This window comes from Sebastes fasciatus, chromosome 6 (assembly GCF_043250625.1).
Source record: "Sebastes fasciatus isolate fSebFas1 chromosome 6, fSebFas1.pri, whole genome shotgun sequence".
In the NCBI taxonomy this organism is placed as follows: Eukaryota; Metazoa; Chordata; class Actinopteri; order Perciformes; family Sebastidae; genus Sebastes; species Sebastes fasciatus.
The window spans coordinates 31,090,972-31,104,936 of NC_133800.1; the positions used below are offsets into that span (position 1 = coordinate 31,090,972).

General features: G+C 38.9%; 2 protein-coding genes across 3 annotated transcripts; both read left to right on the forward strand.

Annotated features, from left to right (window-relative positions):
* The first annotated feature begins 366 nt into the window (after nucleotides 1-366).
* On the forward strand, nucleotides 367-4,143 carry ccno (cyclin O). The gene is made up of 3 exons (XM_074639857.1): nucleotides 367-1,221; nucleotides 2,959-3,144; nucleotides 3,230-4,143. Exons 1-3 carry the CDS (start codon nucleotides 907-909, stop codon nucleotides 3,797-3,799), a joined length of 1,071 nt encoding a protein of 356 aa, XP_074495958.1. The 5' UTR covers nucleotides 367-906; the 3' UTR covers nucleotides 3,800-4,143.
* A 1,832-nt stretch (nucleotides 4,144-5,975) lies between these two features.
* mcidas (multiciliate differentiation and DNA synthesis associated cell cycle protein) lies at nucleotides 5,976-10,748 on the forward strand. Of its 2 annotated transcripts, XM_074639858.1 has the most exons (7): nucleotides 5,976-6,236; nucleotides 6,854-6,923; nucleotides 7,018-7,097; nucleotides 8,123-8,183; nucleotides 9,052-9,278; nucleotides 9,782-9,892; nucleotides 9,990-10,748. In XM_074639858.1, the coding sequence occupies exons 1-7, from the start codon at nucleotides 6,162-6,164 to the stop codon at nucleotides 10,428-10,430; spliced, it is 1,065 nt and encodes a 354-aa protein (XP_074495959.1). In that variant the 5' UTR covers nucleotides 5,976-6,161; the 3' UTR covers nucleotides 10,431-10,748. The 2 variants fall into 2 exon arrangements, with proteins under 2 accessions (XP_074495959.1, XP_074495960.1); XM_074639859.1 differs by lacking the exons at nucleotides 5,976-6,236; nucleotides 6,854-6,923; nucleotides 7,018-7,097 and adding an exon at nucleotides 7,997-8,039 and having other exon boundaries at nucleotides 9,990-10,747.
* Nucleotides 10,749-13,965: the final 3,217 nt, after the last annotated feature.

Consider the following 13,965-nt stretch of genomic DNA (forward strand, 5'->3'; position numbering starts at 1 on the left):
GATAGATAGATAGATAGATATACTTTTCCGTATAATTGTCAGTATGAGCCAAGTATACATATGTATACTTTTGTTAAGTATATATCTGATAAGTACATAAAAAGTAAACTGAAAGTATACTCTCTTATTTTAAATTTAAAAGAAGTATACTAATAGCACACTTGAATAACAGTAAATACACAGTAAATAGCCTATACATATCAACACTACAGATAATATCTATAGGATACACAATATAAGGAATATATTAGAATACACTATGAATATGCCAGACTACTACTTAGTAAATAGAATAACAATAACATACAAAAGCAAAGTGTGCAAGTTAAAATTTTTGTTTTAAAATAAAATTAAATGAGGTGCTAAACCAATGTGCAATTTCCACATGTGCAAGATTATTACAGGACTAAAACAGAATGGAGTATGGATATTTCTGTGAAATGTTTGAACATTTCACATATAATAGCACAAGTGAAACAGCCATTTTCATTTGATGAATTCACATATTCACAAATCTAGTTTGTGAATGTAATATATTTAGCACATATGAAATTCATATTTCCAATGAAACGTTTGTGAAAACATATTTTTTACATTCTTTTCAGGACATATTTATTTATCTATTTTGTCTCATGAAATGGGCCCACAGAGAGCAAAAGCTCTAACATATGGCTCAAGGTTTAGGGATAATTAGTTCCTTCATGGCACGTGATTGTTTGGCCTCGGTTGCCACGGCAACAGGAGAAAGGTGAAGCTGCAGGAGCGGGGAAGACCCCGGGAAAAGTGACGTCACCAGACGGAACTCCCACTCTCTATCACCACAACCAGCATCATCCAGGAGATCCAGGAGAAGACCGCTGCTGCAGCCGATGGAGGCTCCAGTGAGAGACAGCCAACAAACCGGAGATGGTGTCCTTTGTGAGCGGTGAATGTGGCTCAGCACAGGTCCAGCAGCGGCAGACGGTCCGGCTCAGGAAGCAGACACTCATGAACAAGTTGAGCGACTCCGGTTTCGAGGAAGACTTCTTGGGATCCTCCCCGACTTCATCCCCGGCTCCGGCTCCGGCTCGGATAGATGTGTCCCCGCTCCGTTCAGACGAGCCTCCTGCAGGACAGCAGCTGTCCAACTGGTTCCTCCAGTACGGAGACGTCGGTTTCCAGATCCAGATGGACAAAGAGGAGCAGTTCCACTCCTGCAAGAGCCTGGCACGACAGCCACAAGTAGGATATATAAGACACGTTATACAGTATTAGGTCAGATATTACACTGAAATGTAGCCAGTTACTGAATGGAAACCTTGGTAGCCTACAGTAGCCTATATTACAATATGTGTATTTAACCTTTTTTATGAGTTAGGTGACTTGTCTCCCAAATATTTAGCCTCACACTTCACATTAACTAAGAGACCAATGTATACAATCAAAACATATTATATTACATATGTTATATATTTATATGTTTTTTTTAATGGACTTCGAGTCTGTTAATAAAGATGAACTGAACTGAACTGATTACATATTGTCATCTAACATAATAGGTCATTTGTACATCTGATTTTATTGTTAAAGTTACCTTTTGGTTTCAAAATAGAGACAATATTTCAGAACAGTTATGAAAAGTTCATCTCTATTGGAAAAAAAATGTGCCACAATATTATGAAACCATCCAATAGATCTATTGAGAATCTAACTACTCAACTATATCATGTAGTTTTTACTATGTACCTCTCAATATCTCTGCATATGTTGTCAATAAAATGTAATAGTCTCCTGAAATTAACAAAGAATTTTTGCCATTGTGGAACTAAAGAAAGACAGGAGTAGTTGCAGAATGCATGAATACTTTGGGATCAATTAGGCAAGGCAAGGCAAGGCAGCTTTATTTGTATAGCACATTTCAACAACAGGGCAATTCAAAGTGCTTTACAGAAACATTCAAGAAATAATTAAAACAGTTATAAAAACATAAAAACATTAAAACATTAAAGATTAGAAAATAAAAACAAGCTAAAAATAAAAGCTAGGATAGAAGCTAAAATTGCATAAAACTCAAAAGAGTAAAAGTTATAGTGCAGTGTCAGAATAAAAGGCACCCGCAAACAGGAAAGTTTTAAGCTTTGTTTTAAAAGAAGTGAGAGTTGGAGCGGTCCTGCAGGTTTCTGGGAGCTTGTTCCAGATATTTGGTGCATAAAAACTGAACGCTGCTTCTGCATGTTTAGTTCTGACTCTGGGGACACTAAGCAGACCTGATCCAGATGACCTGAGAGGTCTGGATGGTTCATAACACAGCAGAAGATCAGAAATGTATTTTGGCCCTAAACCATTTAGTGCTTTGTAAACCAGCAGCAGTATTTTGAAATCAATTCTCTGAGAGACAGGCAGCCAGTGTAGAGACTTCAGAACTGGACTGATGTGATCCACTTTCTTGGTCTTAGTGAGGACTCTAGCAGCAGCGTTCTGAATCAGCTGCAGCTGTCTGATCGATTTTTTAGGAAGACCGGTAAAGACGCCGTTACAGTAGTCAAGTCGGCTGAAGATAAATGCATGGACTAGTTTTTCCAAATCCTGCTGAGACATCAGTCCTCTAATTCTTCTTATATTCTTCAGGTGATAGAAGGCTGTCTTTGTAATTGTCTTAATATGGCTGTTAAAGCTCAGGTCTGAGTCCATGACTACACCAAGGTTTCTGGCTTGGTCTGAGCTTTTTAACATCACAGATTGTAGGTGAGCACTAACCTTTAATCTTTCTTTTTTGGCTCCAAAAACTACGACCTCAGTTTTGTCTTTGTTCAGCTGAAGAAAATTACATGAACATATTTGAGAAACTGCTATAAAAATGGAACAGCAGGCTACAGAAAAGGTTTTATATGTTTATTTTCCCATAAAGGGGGTAAACACATGCCACCTTTAAGTAACTGTCACTAAAATCCTCATCCTGTGTGTGTGTTTAATTTGCAGCTGACTGCAGAGGCCCGGTGTAAGCTCGTCAGCTGGCTCATCCCCGTACACAAACACTTCCGTCTGTCCTTCGAGTGCTGCTGCCTGGCGGTGAACATCATGGACAGGTTCATGGCCTCCACACCGGTGGCTGCTGACTGCTTCCAGCTGCTGGGTGTCACTGCACTCCTCCTAGCCAGCAAACAAGTGAGTGTGGTAAAAAAGCTCAATGAACAGATAGTTTGAATTTCATTCATTGTTAGAACTCACTCTCTTTATCTGTGTCACCCAGGTGGAGGTGTGCTCGCCGCAGATCAGTCATCTCTTGTCACTGTGCTGCGAGGCCTTCACTAAGGAGCAGCTCTGCAACCTGGAGTGTCTCATCCTCCTCCGTCTCAACTTCCGCCTCGCTGCTCCCACCCTGGCCTTTTTCCTTGACTATTACACCAACTGCGTCGAGGCTGCAGAGGTTGAGACTGAGATCACAGGTGGTGACAGGTTTGCAAGGTTGAATCCAGACACAAAAAGAGCCGGGCAGCAGTGCAGCAACCTCGCACGAAAGGTGTGCGAGTTGAGTCTGGCAGACTATGCTTTCAACAGATACCCGCCGTCTCTGACTGCTCGCTGTGCACTGAGGATAGCCAGTGAGCTACTGGAAACTGAACATGGGCTTGTTGAGCATGCAGATGAACTATGTAGCCAACCAGCTGAGAGCCCTGAGCTCTCTGAGGCAGTAAAGGGTCACTTCCTGTCTGTGAGTCCAGGGAGCTACAACCACAATCTGGCCCAGGAGTGCAAAGACAACCTGAAGCTGTTGGTGTCATTAAACCAGGAGACATTGGAAGGGATGTCTGCCATGTGACCTCAAGTGTGCCATCATTCAGATGTTAGCAAAATGCCAAATTCCTCTCCACGTTGAGAGTTTTATTCTTGGGGTTATTTAGAGTAAAAGTTCAGAAGTTAAGTCTGGTGTTTATGCAAACCCATCTACTAAACCTCATGTATACCTCATAGACAATCAGTTGATTGAACTGAATGAATGTTTTACAACATAGTAGTTTATTTATTTTACTGATGCTATTGTTTATCAATGAAGTATATTAATATATTCTCTTTATTTACTGTATATGCAATGACTTGCTGCAAGTTTTTACAAGATATGTTACTGTTTACCTCTTTAAATGAAGGACCTGGAAAAAATGTACTGTAATTAATTGTTTTTATTATGAAATAAATCAGTAAATTAATTTGTGTTTGTCTCTTAAATGATAATAAAATGTGAAGCCATAATTCACACTCACTTAGTTGATGTTTGATGAAAAACCACAAGGTCTTTTGTTCGAAACAAGTCTGTCCAGATGTCATGGAGACTGGATGACATGGATACGAAATCATGCAACTGTTGACACTTGTTCTAATATATTTGAGTGCTTGGGTCCTCCTGATTTTTTCCCCATTTTCCAGGAGCACCCAACTGGTTTTTGATTTACAGTTGAGTACACAGTTATCTATTTTTCCTAAGAAATCATGCAATTTGACAAAATGCACCATTGAATGTTGTCTATTCTGGCAACTTTATCCTGGGCATATCAGGGGTTTCTACTAAACTCACTGTGGCGTAACAGACTAAGTTACTGTTGCTGAACAGGAGACTACAAGAGTCCAATATTTCTGACTGACAAAGATCTAAATGTGAGGTTATAGACCCTCTTTAGGGACAATAGCAGAAATAAATACTTCTCTCCCAGTATGAGTGATTTTTGTGACTGCTATTGTAGCTGTCTGCCCGGAGGTCAGTTTACCCACATCTTTACTTACCGTTGCTTCACTATTTGAAATTGACCTGTGCCAACACAGCCTGCTCAATTGAGGGGCTTTCTCTGATAATCCATTACGCGTGGCATCTCGACCTGCTGACACAGTGTCGACCACACAGGTGCATTCAGCGTTAAGGGTCAACCAGGCTCACTCGTGTTTGTGTACTAATAGAGGCATTTGTCACCAGTGTTTACTGAGCTGTCTGCTGTAATTGCCCTTTTCCTTTTCCACTTTGCTTTAAATGTGGCAACAGTCCTTGACCTAATTCAAGTAGACATTTTACGCACAGCTGGATAGAAATTACGCATGAAACAAAGCAGTAGTCTCGACTGTGCCAACGGGCTGGTCTTCCTTATGAAGATTACAGAGACAAAAAGCTAAACTGTTAAGAATTTCACAGTAAAATAACAGTAAAGAACTGATGGCTGCAGGGTTGCCTTTATGTTACTGTAAAATTAACATTATTATACTGTCACTGATATCTACAGCTTTGTACTGTTAATGAAAAATACAGTTTGAACTGTTTTTTTTATTAATTTCACAGTATTCTATAGTTAATTTACTGTTTAAAGATACATTATATACACTGTACACTGTTTTTTACAGTTTTTTTCAAGAAATTTTACATTTTATTTTCTGTATTTCAAAATGACAGAAAAAAAAGTAAAATTTACATGTTTCATTTGTGATTTATATGTAAATGGTCTTAGATTTACAGTATTTTTTGTAATCACAATCGTAATTATCTGTATTTAAGCTTTTCTTGACAATTTTTAAAGATAATTATTCTGTTTTTTTAGAGGTTTATGACTAAAAGGAAAAGGATTTCATGGAATTCTAAAAATATTTCTTGTAAAAATACAGATTTTTTTTTGCAAAACTTCTGAGTTAATGTAAATGTGGGCTTTTGCAACGTAAAATTACATGTTTCATTTATGATTTATATGTACATGTTCTTCGGTGTATGACTATTCTAACAATAAATATATGTTAAAAGGAAAATATTTCTTGCATTTGCATTTTCTTACAGTGTAGGGTGATTTTATAAAACAGACATGGTTGGAAGAAGCCATGCCAGGCTCAGGGTGCACAGAGGGATTATTTGGCTGCAGGCTGAAGGAGAGCATATTTGGCACAGAGATCACCTGCTGAAATGGCGCCTTTACGCGCGGCACCACTTTACACTTCAGACCAGAAAAACCGTTATTAGTCTGCACCAATTTAATCTCCGAGGACGCTGTCACTCCCTGGAGACCAAACATAAGTGCATTTGATTGGGCCAAAACTCTGCAGCCGCGGCATGGAGACACACAAACCGGGAGAATTTGGTTTATATATGAGCTTCTAAATCAAACCAGGATCCTTCAGTCCTGCAGCCATCAGAGAGCTGAGCTGAGCTGGTGAAGATGCAAAGAGACAGAAAGGTGTTTGGTGCAATGTGTCCCAACCAACAGGGAAGGAGAGCTGCAGGAAACAAAAAGGTAAGTTTCTCTTTACAATGACGCACACATAGTGTGGCAGCTTGCTCTTTCTAGCAGGATGTAAAGGTTTCTGACTCAGGTAGACTACCATGTCCAACTTCCACCTTCTGCCTTCTGCAGACACTCACTTCTTGATCAGCTTCAAAGATGAGGCTCGTATAGTGAGTGAAAAGTAGTTTATTCCACGAAAATTAAAACAAACAAAAATATATCCACATGACACATCTTGGACTATCAAAAACAGATCAAATCCGCTGGAAAATAACTGAATCTGTGATCTGTGTGGCAGAAAATTTGTTGCTCCCCATCCTGCTCCACTGAAGCTTAACTAGCATTAACAACACTTAAAGGGACATGCCCACATTGTCCAATAGCAGGACGACTAGAGGAGCACATCTTAACAGGGAAAAACACACATCATTGAGTCTATATAGATCAAAGCCCATTCTATTACATGACGAACTGACCTACATTATAATGTATGTCAAACATTTTTAATGGCATAACACGATGTACTTTTTAAATGATAATCAAATGCAAAAAAACTGTAAATAAGACAATATGGCTCTTACAAATACAGCTCTGTCTAGTGGTGTTAACAGACTTTCTACCTGCAGGATAAGCTGATGCCAAGAAGCAGCAGTCCAGTCAATGTGTACGTTGAGCTGCCCTCCATCATTGAAGAAGGTATATCTGAACTTCATGCACCCATACCTTAAAGACAGTAAATAAACACACGTAGAGGGTTGAATCATGCAGACACACTTTTCTTGTGTTACAGCTTTTTCAACAATTGCATGGGACGATTTGGAAGACTGTGCGTCTGTGGTGAGACTGGAGAGAGACTCCCTCTGCTCTCAGGTGAGGGAAACAAAACCTTATCAGTACCAGAAAGAAATCGTATTCTTATTAAAACATTTCATGTTTTTGAGACACCTGATTTGTCATGTAAAGTCACACATTTCCAACTATTTATATCTACCAGCGAAATAATATGCACTGTAAAAAAAAAACATAAATAAACTGTAAAAAAACCCCCAGTAATTATCTTTATATAATTAGCCTTTATTACTGTAATTTTACAAGAAATATTTTACTTTTAACATATATTTATTGTTAGAATAGAGTAATACACTGTAAATCTAAGACCATTAACATATAAATCACAAATGAAATATGTAAGTTTACGTTGCAAAAGCCCAAATTTACATTAACTCAGAAGTTTTGCAAAACAAATCTGTATTTTTACAAGAAATATTTTTAGAAATTCATGAAATCCTTTTCTTCTAACATAAATTAATTGTTAAAATAGAGTCATAAACCTCTAAAAAAACAGAATTATTATCTTTAAAAAATGATCAAGAAAAGCTTAAATACAGATGATTATGATTGTGATTACAAAAAAATACTGTAAATCTAAGACCATTTACATATAAATCACAAATGAAACATGTCATTTTTACATTTTATTTCTGTCATTTTGAAATACAGACAAAAAATGTCAAATTCATTAAAAAAAACAAAACAGTTTACAGTGCATGGTGGCAGATCTCTAAGGTCGTTAATGTTTGACACGATGTGCTGGAATTCTGCACGAATGAGATCGTAGTTTGCTCATGATGACACGCAGGCTACTGCTAATTGGCTGGACCTCCCAGGTTTCTGTCCACACGCTGCCTCTTTGGCACAGCTCACCGTGCGCACTGAACACTTTACGCACACATCACACTTACTGAAATGACCACCAGGACATGCTCTGCCATGCAGCCACATTACTCTGCTTGGTCGTGGTGGGACTTTCAGGTCTGGGGACAGTTCTGATTTCTATATCGACTGACTTTTTAAAACAAATATGTCTTTTAATTGTCTGTTTTCTTCGCCCACAGGTGAATGAATCTGATGTAGACGACCAAGACTTTGGAGATTATGCGCTGGATTTCGTGGCAGGTGAGATGCAGCATTTACATCTAAGCCTACACTGTTAAGAATTTCCCAGTAAAATAACAGTAAAGAACTGATGGCAGGGTTGCCTTTATGTTACTGTAAAATTAATATTATTATACTGTCGCTGAAATTTACAGCTTTGTACTGTTCATGAAAAATACAGTTTGAACTGTTTTTTTTTTTTTTAAATTAATTTCACAGTATTTTACTGTTTACTGTTTACATTTTATTGTTCAGTTAATTTACTGTTTAAAGATATAGCTGTTTTCCACCTTTTTTTTTACATTATCTTACTGATTTGTTTTAATGCACTATTTAGGTTGTATTTTTTACATACATTTTAATAAACATTATTTTTTGCCTAGATGAATAGACTTAGTAGGTTACAGACATAGGACTAGTCACACTAAATACAATTAAAGGCACTTGTTAAGAAAAAGGCTATAATAGACTTGTTGACACTTTTCCCAAAATGCATGTCTCTAGCTGGCTACAAGCACAGAATGCAAACCATAACAACATGTGAGGGAAGAACAGAGCTAATTCACTGATTTTACAATCATGTACAATGTACAAGCCTCACATGTGCAGATCAGGTCCCAGAAGTAAAAAAAATACTGAATGAAACTGTTACTGATGATACTTTAGACAGTTGATCAGCAGTAAAGTAATTTAACAGGTTTTTCTTTTGTATTAACAGTAAAGCACTGTTTTTAGCAATAACAGGTTAATACTGTTGAAATCCTGCTGTAAATTAACAGCAATTGTTTACAGTGTATAATAATCATAATAATCTCATCATCATCTTTTCAGTACAGAGGAAATCCTTGACATGTTGACTGAAGCCCTGGGTTTTTGTCTCCTCTGTCAGATTCTCCTGCCACACTGGAGAGCAGTCTGTCTCCAGCTGAACTGGTACCATTCCAGGGATGTGTCATACCTCTCCTCACCCCTCAGCGATACTTGTCTTCAGAGGACAGTCTGGTTCACTCCTCCACAGGAGCAGCCAGCCCTTCTGCCCAGGATGGAGCTCCCTGGCGGGGCATCGGCCAGTGCCAAGGCAGGGAGCTGGGAGACTGCATGGAAGTCAACAATCAGGTAAATCCTCACTGGGGGAGTTTTGGCTTCATGACTGTGGTGCACATGATAAGGCAATATTCATATGTGATTTGTGTTATGATGGATCTAAATGATGCAGTAGTAATGTTGTTGATATGTTGGAGTTATCCAAGACATCCCAAAGTCCTTCTAATGACCTTTGACATTAATTGACACGTTTGGACTCAGTCATGTGTCAAGACTTTATATCTCCAAAATGATGCTCAGAAATTTAATTATTTAACCCAGTTTGGTTTAAAAAGGTGTGTACTGGAGAGTTTGTGTAAAGGAGTAAACGTGTAATTCTTATGGTACAATTGACAGTAGTAAACATCACTAGGAGTGGAGTTTATGGTTGTGATGTGCTTGAAATAATACTCATATGGTGTCTAAACACAAAGATGTGCATGCATTGGTTATGCCAAAGTAAAGGAAAGGAGTCTCAGTTTGAGCAACGTGTCTTCTGTCAGCATGACTGGACATATTTGTCTCTGTGTCTGCAGCTCCACGAGACTCTACACCGAAAACAGGAAGAGGTGAACTCCCTCCAGGAGAGGAACCTCCATCTCAGGCAGCTGGCCAGCCGTGCAAAGCACCTGGCCTCAATGCTGGAGGTGAGTACACGGCTGAGACAAGCACAGTTTCATCCTGGATACAATATATAACCTCTTATGCATGAATTATCATAACTTTATATCTGCTGGTCCTCAGAAACTGATGACAGTCAGAGACCCACATGTGAGAGAACCCATGACGCCTTGTGGTCAAACTTCACTGAGTCCCTGCAAGCGCCAGCGACTGGATGAAGGATATGAAACAGAGTCTTCTGACTCAGTGGAGGACATGCTGAGGGACGTCAGCACACGCTGCAATGCCGTCCTGCACAGCGCTGCTGCTACTGGAACAAGACCACCGCAGGAACCAGAGACTATACGCATGTACGGTGCATTCTCAGGCCTACAGACTTCTATATCTAAAGACAGCAGCATGGCGGTGGACGGAGCAGAGCCTGAAGAGAACATCTCATCATTCAGAACGTCTATTAGAGAACACTGCACCATAAGGACTCAGGTGTTTCCTCACGGACGTGCCTTCACCTCCAGGACTCAGCAAGGAGGGTACCGCTTCCGCTGGGTCCCCGACCACAGCTGAAACCATCCATTAGTGCTTCTAATGAGTGATTGTAATGTGCCATACGTCTGGAAGGAAGTGTGGGTGGGCAGTGACTGTCAATGCCTAACTAATAATCTATAGTGAGATCTGTGAATGATTAAATAATGTCTTCCTCAGGTAGCTTGTAAGCTAATCAGTCAGAGGTGGTGTCTGACAAAGGAAATGATACTGCCACAGCTTTTGTTTGCATTGTTTACATGCCTCAAAATGTAATGATCTAGCCATACAATGGAGCTATGTTATGTTTATTTTCACACCTCACAATGTGTTCTGTCTCGGAAAATAGAAATGATTTTTGGAAATAAAAGTTGTGTTTTATAAAGCTGACTTGGAGTGCTTTTTATTATGGAATGAGGACTCAGGTGAAGTTTAAACAAATAGAAAGAAACTGTTTTCAATGTGAACTTTTCTTGTTTGAGCAGTGAAACAAATGTGACCCTATGACCTTCTTTAAGGAGCACGGACTTCCTTCCCTTTTGTCTCTGTCTGAGTGACTGTGTGGTCTGAAAAAGGGCACCGAGGCATGATGCATTGCAGCCAACATCCTCGTTTATATCTTTTGTTTTGGAATTTTTTTTTGCATGAATTATTGCTCTTTTAAACCATACTGGTAACACTTCAGCTGTATAAAGAGTATTCCCCAGTGAAAAAAACTCACATCTTTCCCCAAAACTTTTCTTATAAAACTTGGATAAGAAGGAGAGGATGAGAGGATGTGACCTTCTGACCTTCTGACCTTCTGACCTTTGGGTATCTGTGATGTAATCTTCCTTCAGCTTCACTGCTGAGGGCTTTAGCTGTAAAAAGTGGGTTTGTGTGAGGCGGACCGGTCCAGAGGACAATGTGGAACCTCAGGTTAGACACCTGTTTAAACTCCCCAAACCTGGGCCTGTTTACTTTAGAGCAGTGAAGGCAGCGCTGCAGCAGTACGACACCACTACAATAACTGCTGCTGTCATGAACAACATAAACAAAGATAAGAAGAACCTGATAAAGAGATGGAGGTCTGATAAACACAGGCTATCTATCTAGCTGTCTGTCTATCTATCTATCTATCTATCTATCTATCTGTTTATCTATCTATCTATCTGTCTGATTTAACATTTAGCTATAGAACTTTGTGAGAAGAAAGTATTGTTAGTTGACTGACTGATTGATGAGGCTATGCAACCTGTAATTTGGTTTATTACAATTTTTCTCAATCGCTTTGGCTCATTTTTTGAAAGTCTTAACATTCTCTAAACTGTAAGTGTAATTGTTTGATGGAACATCAAGACTCTATTGCATGTCTGCAAAAGGTAATAACTCGCCCAAAACACTTCATTCATGCTTCAAAACTGAGTCATTGTGTCAGTAAACTGGCCAATGCCACCTAAATGAAAAGTTGTTTTGTCATCATGTGAGCCGTACTGGTCAAATTGTTTAGACGTTTTTTCATGATCGCGGTGAACCCTGGAAATGTTTCTAATATATAAATTTATGTTTTGTTCTACTTTTTGTTGACACTGACTGCTTATTGTACTATACAAGAATGTCAGTTTTGTCCAGCTGAATGCTGTTGTGTATCGCACGGAGCTTTTTAGATTCCCATTTCAACAGTGGGTCAAAGATTATGAAAAAGTCAATGCTGTTCAATAATGTACTACACAGAAATTGATATGCACATTTATATATAGAAAATGTATTTGTGTAGAAATGTACATGTAGCCTACTGGAAACAGAATATTCACCTTTGAGCTTTCATGTTAAGTCATATAGTGAATAGAAAAGTTGCTATAAAATGATATCCATGCCAAAACAAACCCTGCAACAATGAAAAAAGCTGGGTAGTTCAGTAAAACAACAACAAATTGTACCTTTTCAAAGTACGTAACACCATGTTATAGATATTTATGGAAAATACAGGTATATCTGACAGATTTTGATAATTGAATGGATTATTTTGCATGTGATGAACGATGAAGTTGTGAAGAGGATGACAGTTTCACTGAGAATCAACTCATCAGTTTTGATCAGCAAGACATATGTCAGTGGTTATTGTACTAACTCTTTGCACACATTTGCCAAAAACGTGCAATCTGTTGAATGAATGAGAAATTCTAATCTGTTTTGAACGACAAAGTAATTGTTCAGAGGTTTGAACTAGTTGTTTTGAAAAAAAATAATTCTCATTCGAGAATTGAGCCAAAGAATGAGTAAAACTGTAAAACAGCCTTTATGTAGTGGAGTAAAAAAATGCAATGTCCCTCTGAATTGTAGTGAACATTAGTGTAGAAGTACAAATAGGCCTACCTCAAAATAGTAAGTACAGTACTTGTGTAAATAATAACTTAGTTACTTTCCACCACTGACATTGAGGTATCATACCTTACTAACCCTGATCCCAGAGACCTGATGATCACTGATCACCGTTAACACTTTAACTTCCTGCTGCCAACGTAAATCAATCAGGACTCTTGTTGTCAGCTCTCATCTAACCGAACAAACCTTCAGACCCAGACGCGCCTTCTTCAGCCACTTCTACTGCAAACAGTCGGTTTGTCAGCGAGCAGCAGCAGCAGGCTGAGAGAGAGAGAGAGAGAGAGAGAGAGATAGAGAGAGGGAGGGAGGGAGGGAGAGAGAGAGAGAGAGAGAGAGAGAGAGAGAGAGAGAGAGAGAGAGAGAGAGAGAGAGAGAGAGAGAGAGAGAGAGAGAGAGAGAGAGAGAGAGAGAGAGAGAGAGAGAGAGAGAGAGAGAGGTGAGCTTTGTTTAAGCTGGTTGTGACACATTTGACCGGTTAAGCTACCGCCAAACTGCGGGGGACAATGCGGGAGGGGAAAGGAAAATACAGACACAATGAGTGTTTCTAAGGTGACTGACGCCAAACCTGGAGGGAGGCTGCAAACCAGACACAGTCAGGCGGGAGAAATAAAAACCATTAATTATTCCTGTGGAGGGATACTGATGGTGGGGCAAATATCACTTAACACAGAGTTAAGATATAATTTAAGCTCTTTTCTTAGGAAGTGAAACGTTATAAGGGCATAATGTATGCATTTTAAAGGTCCCATATTATAAAAAAGTGAGATTTTCATGTTTCTTTATTATAAAGCAGGCTTAAGTCGTATATAAATACTGTGAAAGTATCGAAAATCTCAATCCAATACACACAGCCAGTATTCAGAAACTCTGCATTTGAAACAAACTGTCAGGATTTCTGCTCATTTGTGATGTCACAAATATACAATATTTAGACCCTTTACACAGATTTAAACGTAAACATTCTAAATGTGTCCCAGTTTATTTACTGTTGCAGTGTATGTGAATGTCATCAGCTGACAGGATGTAAACATGGACCTAAGCTGTTGCCTAGCAACGCAATTCCGTTGAAATGCACTAAAACGGAGCGTTTCAGACAGAGCGTGAATACAGATATATGCAGACAGACAGTATGAGATAAATAATGTGGGTTTTTTTAACATTAAAGGATGTAAACATGTTCTAGTAGAAACACAAAATACAAGCATGAACCTGA

What these genes read in the sequence shown, in the direction of transcription:
- mcidas (XM_074639858.1), top strand. Translation starts at nt 6,162, where the DNA reads ATGCAAAGAGACAGAAAGGTGTTTGGTGCAATGTGTCCCAACCAACAG. An exon ending in GCATGGAAGTCAACAATCAG is followed by an intron (nt 9,279 to 9,781) that starts GTAAATCCTCAC and finishes CTGTGTCTGCAG; the next exon opens with CTCCACGAGACTCTACACCG. An exon ending in ACCTGGCCTCAATGCTGGAG is followed by an intron (nt 9,893 to 9,989) that starts GTGAGTACACGG and finishes GCTGGTCCTCAG; the next exon opens with AAACTGATGACAGTCAGAGA.
- ccno (XM_074639857.1), top strand. Translation starts at nt 907, where the DNA reads ATGGTGTCCTTTGTGAGCGGTGAATGTGGCTCAGCACAGGTCCAGCAG. An exon ending in GCCTGGCACGACAGCCACAA is followed by an intron (nt 1,222 to 2,958) that starts GTAGGATATATA and finishes TTTAATTTGCAG; the next exon opens with CTGACTGCAGAGGCCCGGTG. An exon ending in TCCTCCTAGCCAGCAAACAA is followed by an intron (nt 3,145 to 3,229) that starts GTGAGTGTGGTA and finishes TGTGTCACCCAG; the next exon opens with GTGGAGGTGTGCTCGCCGCA.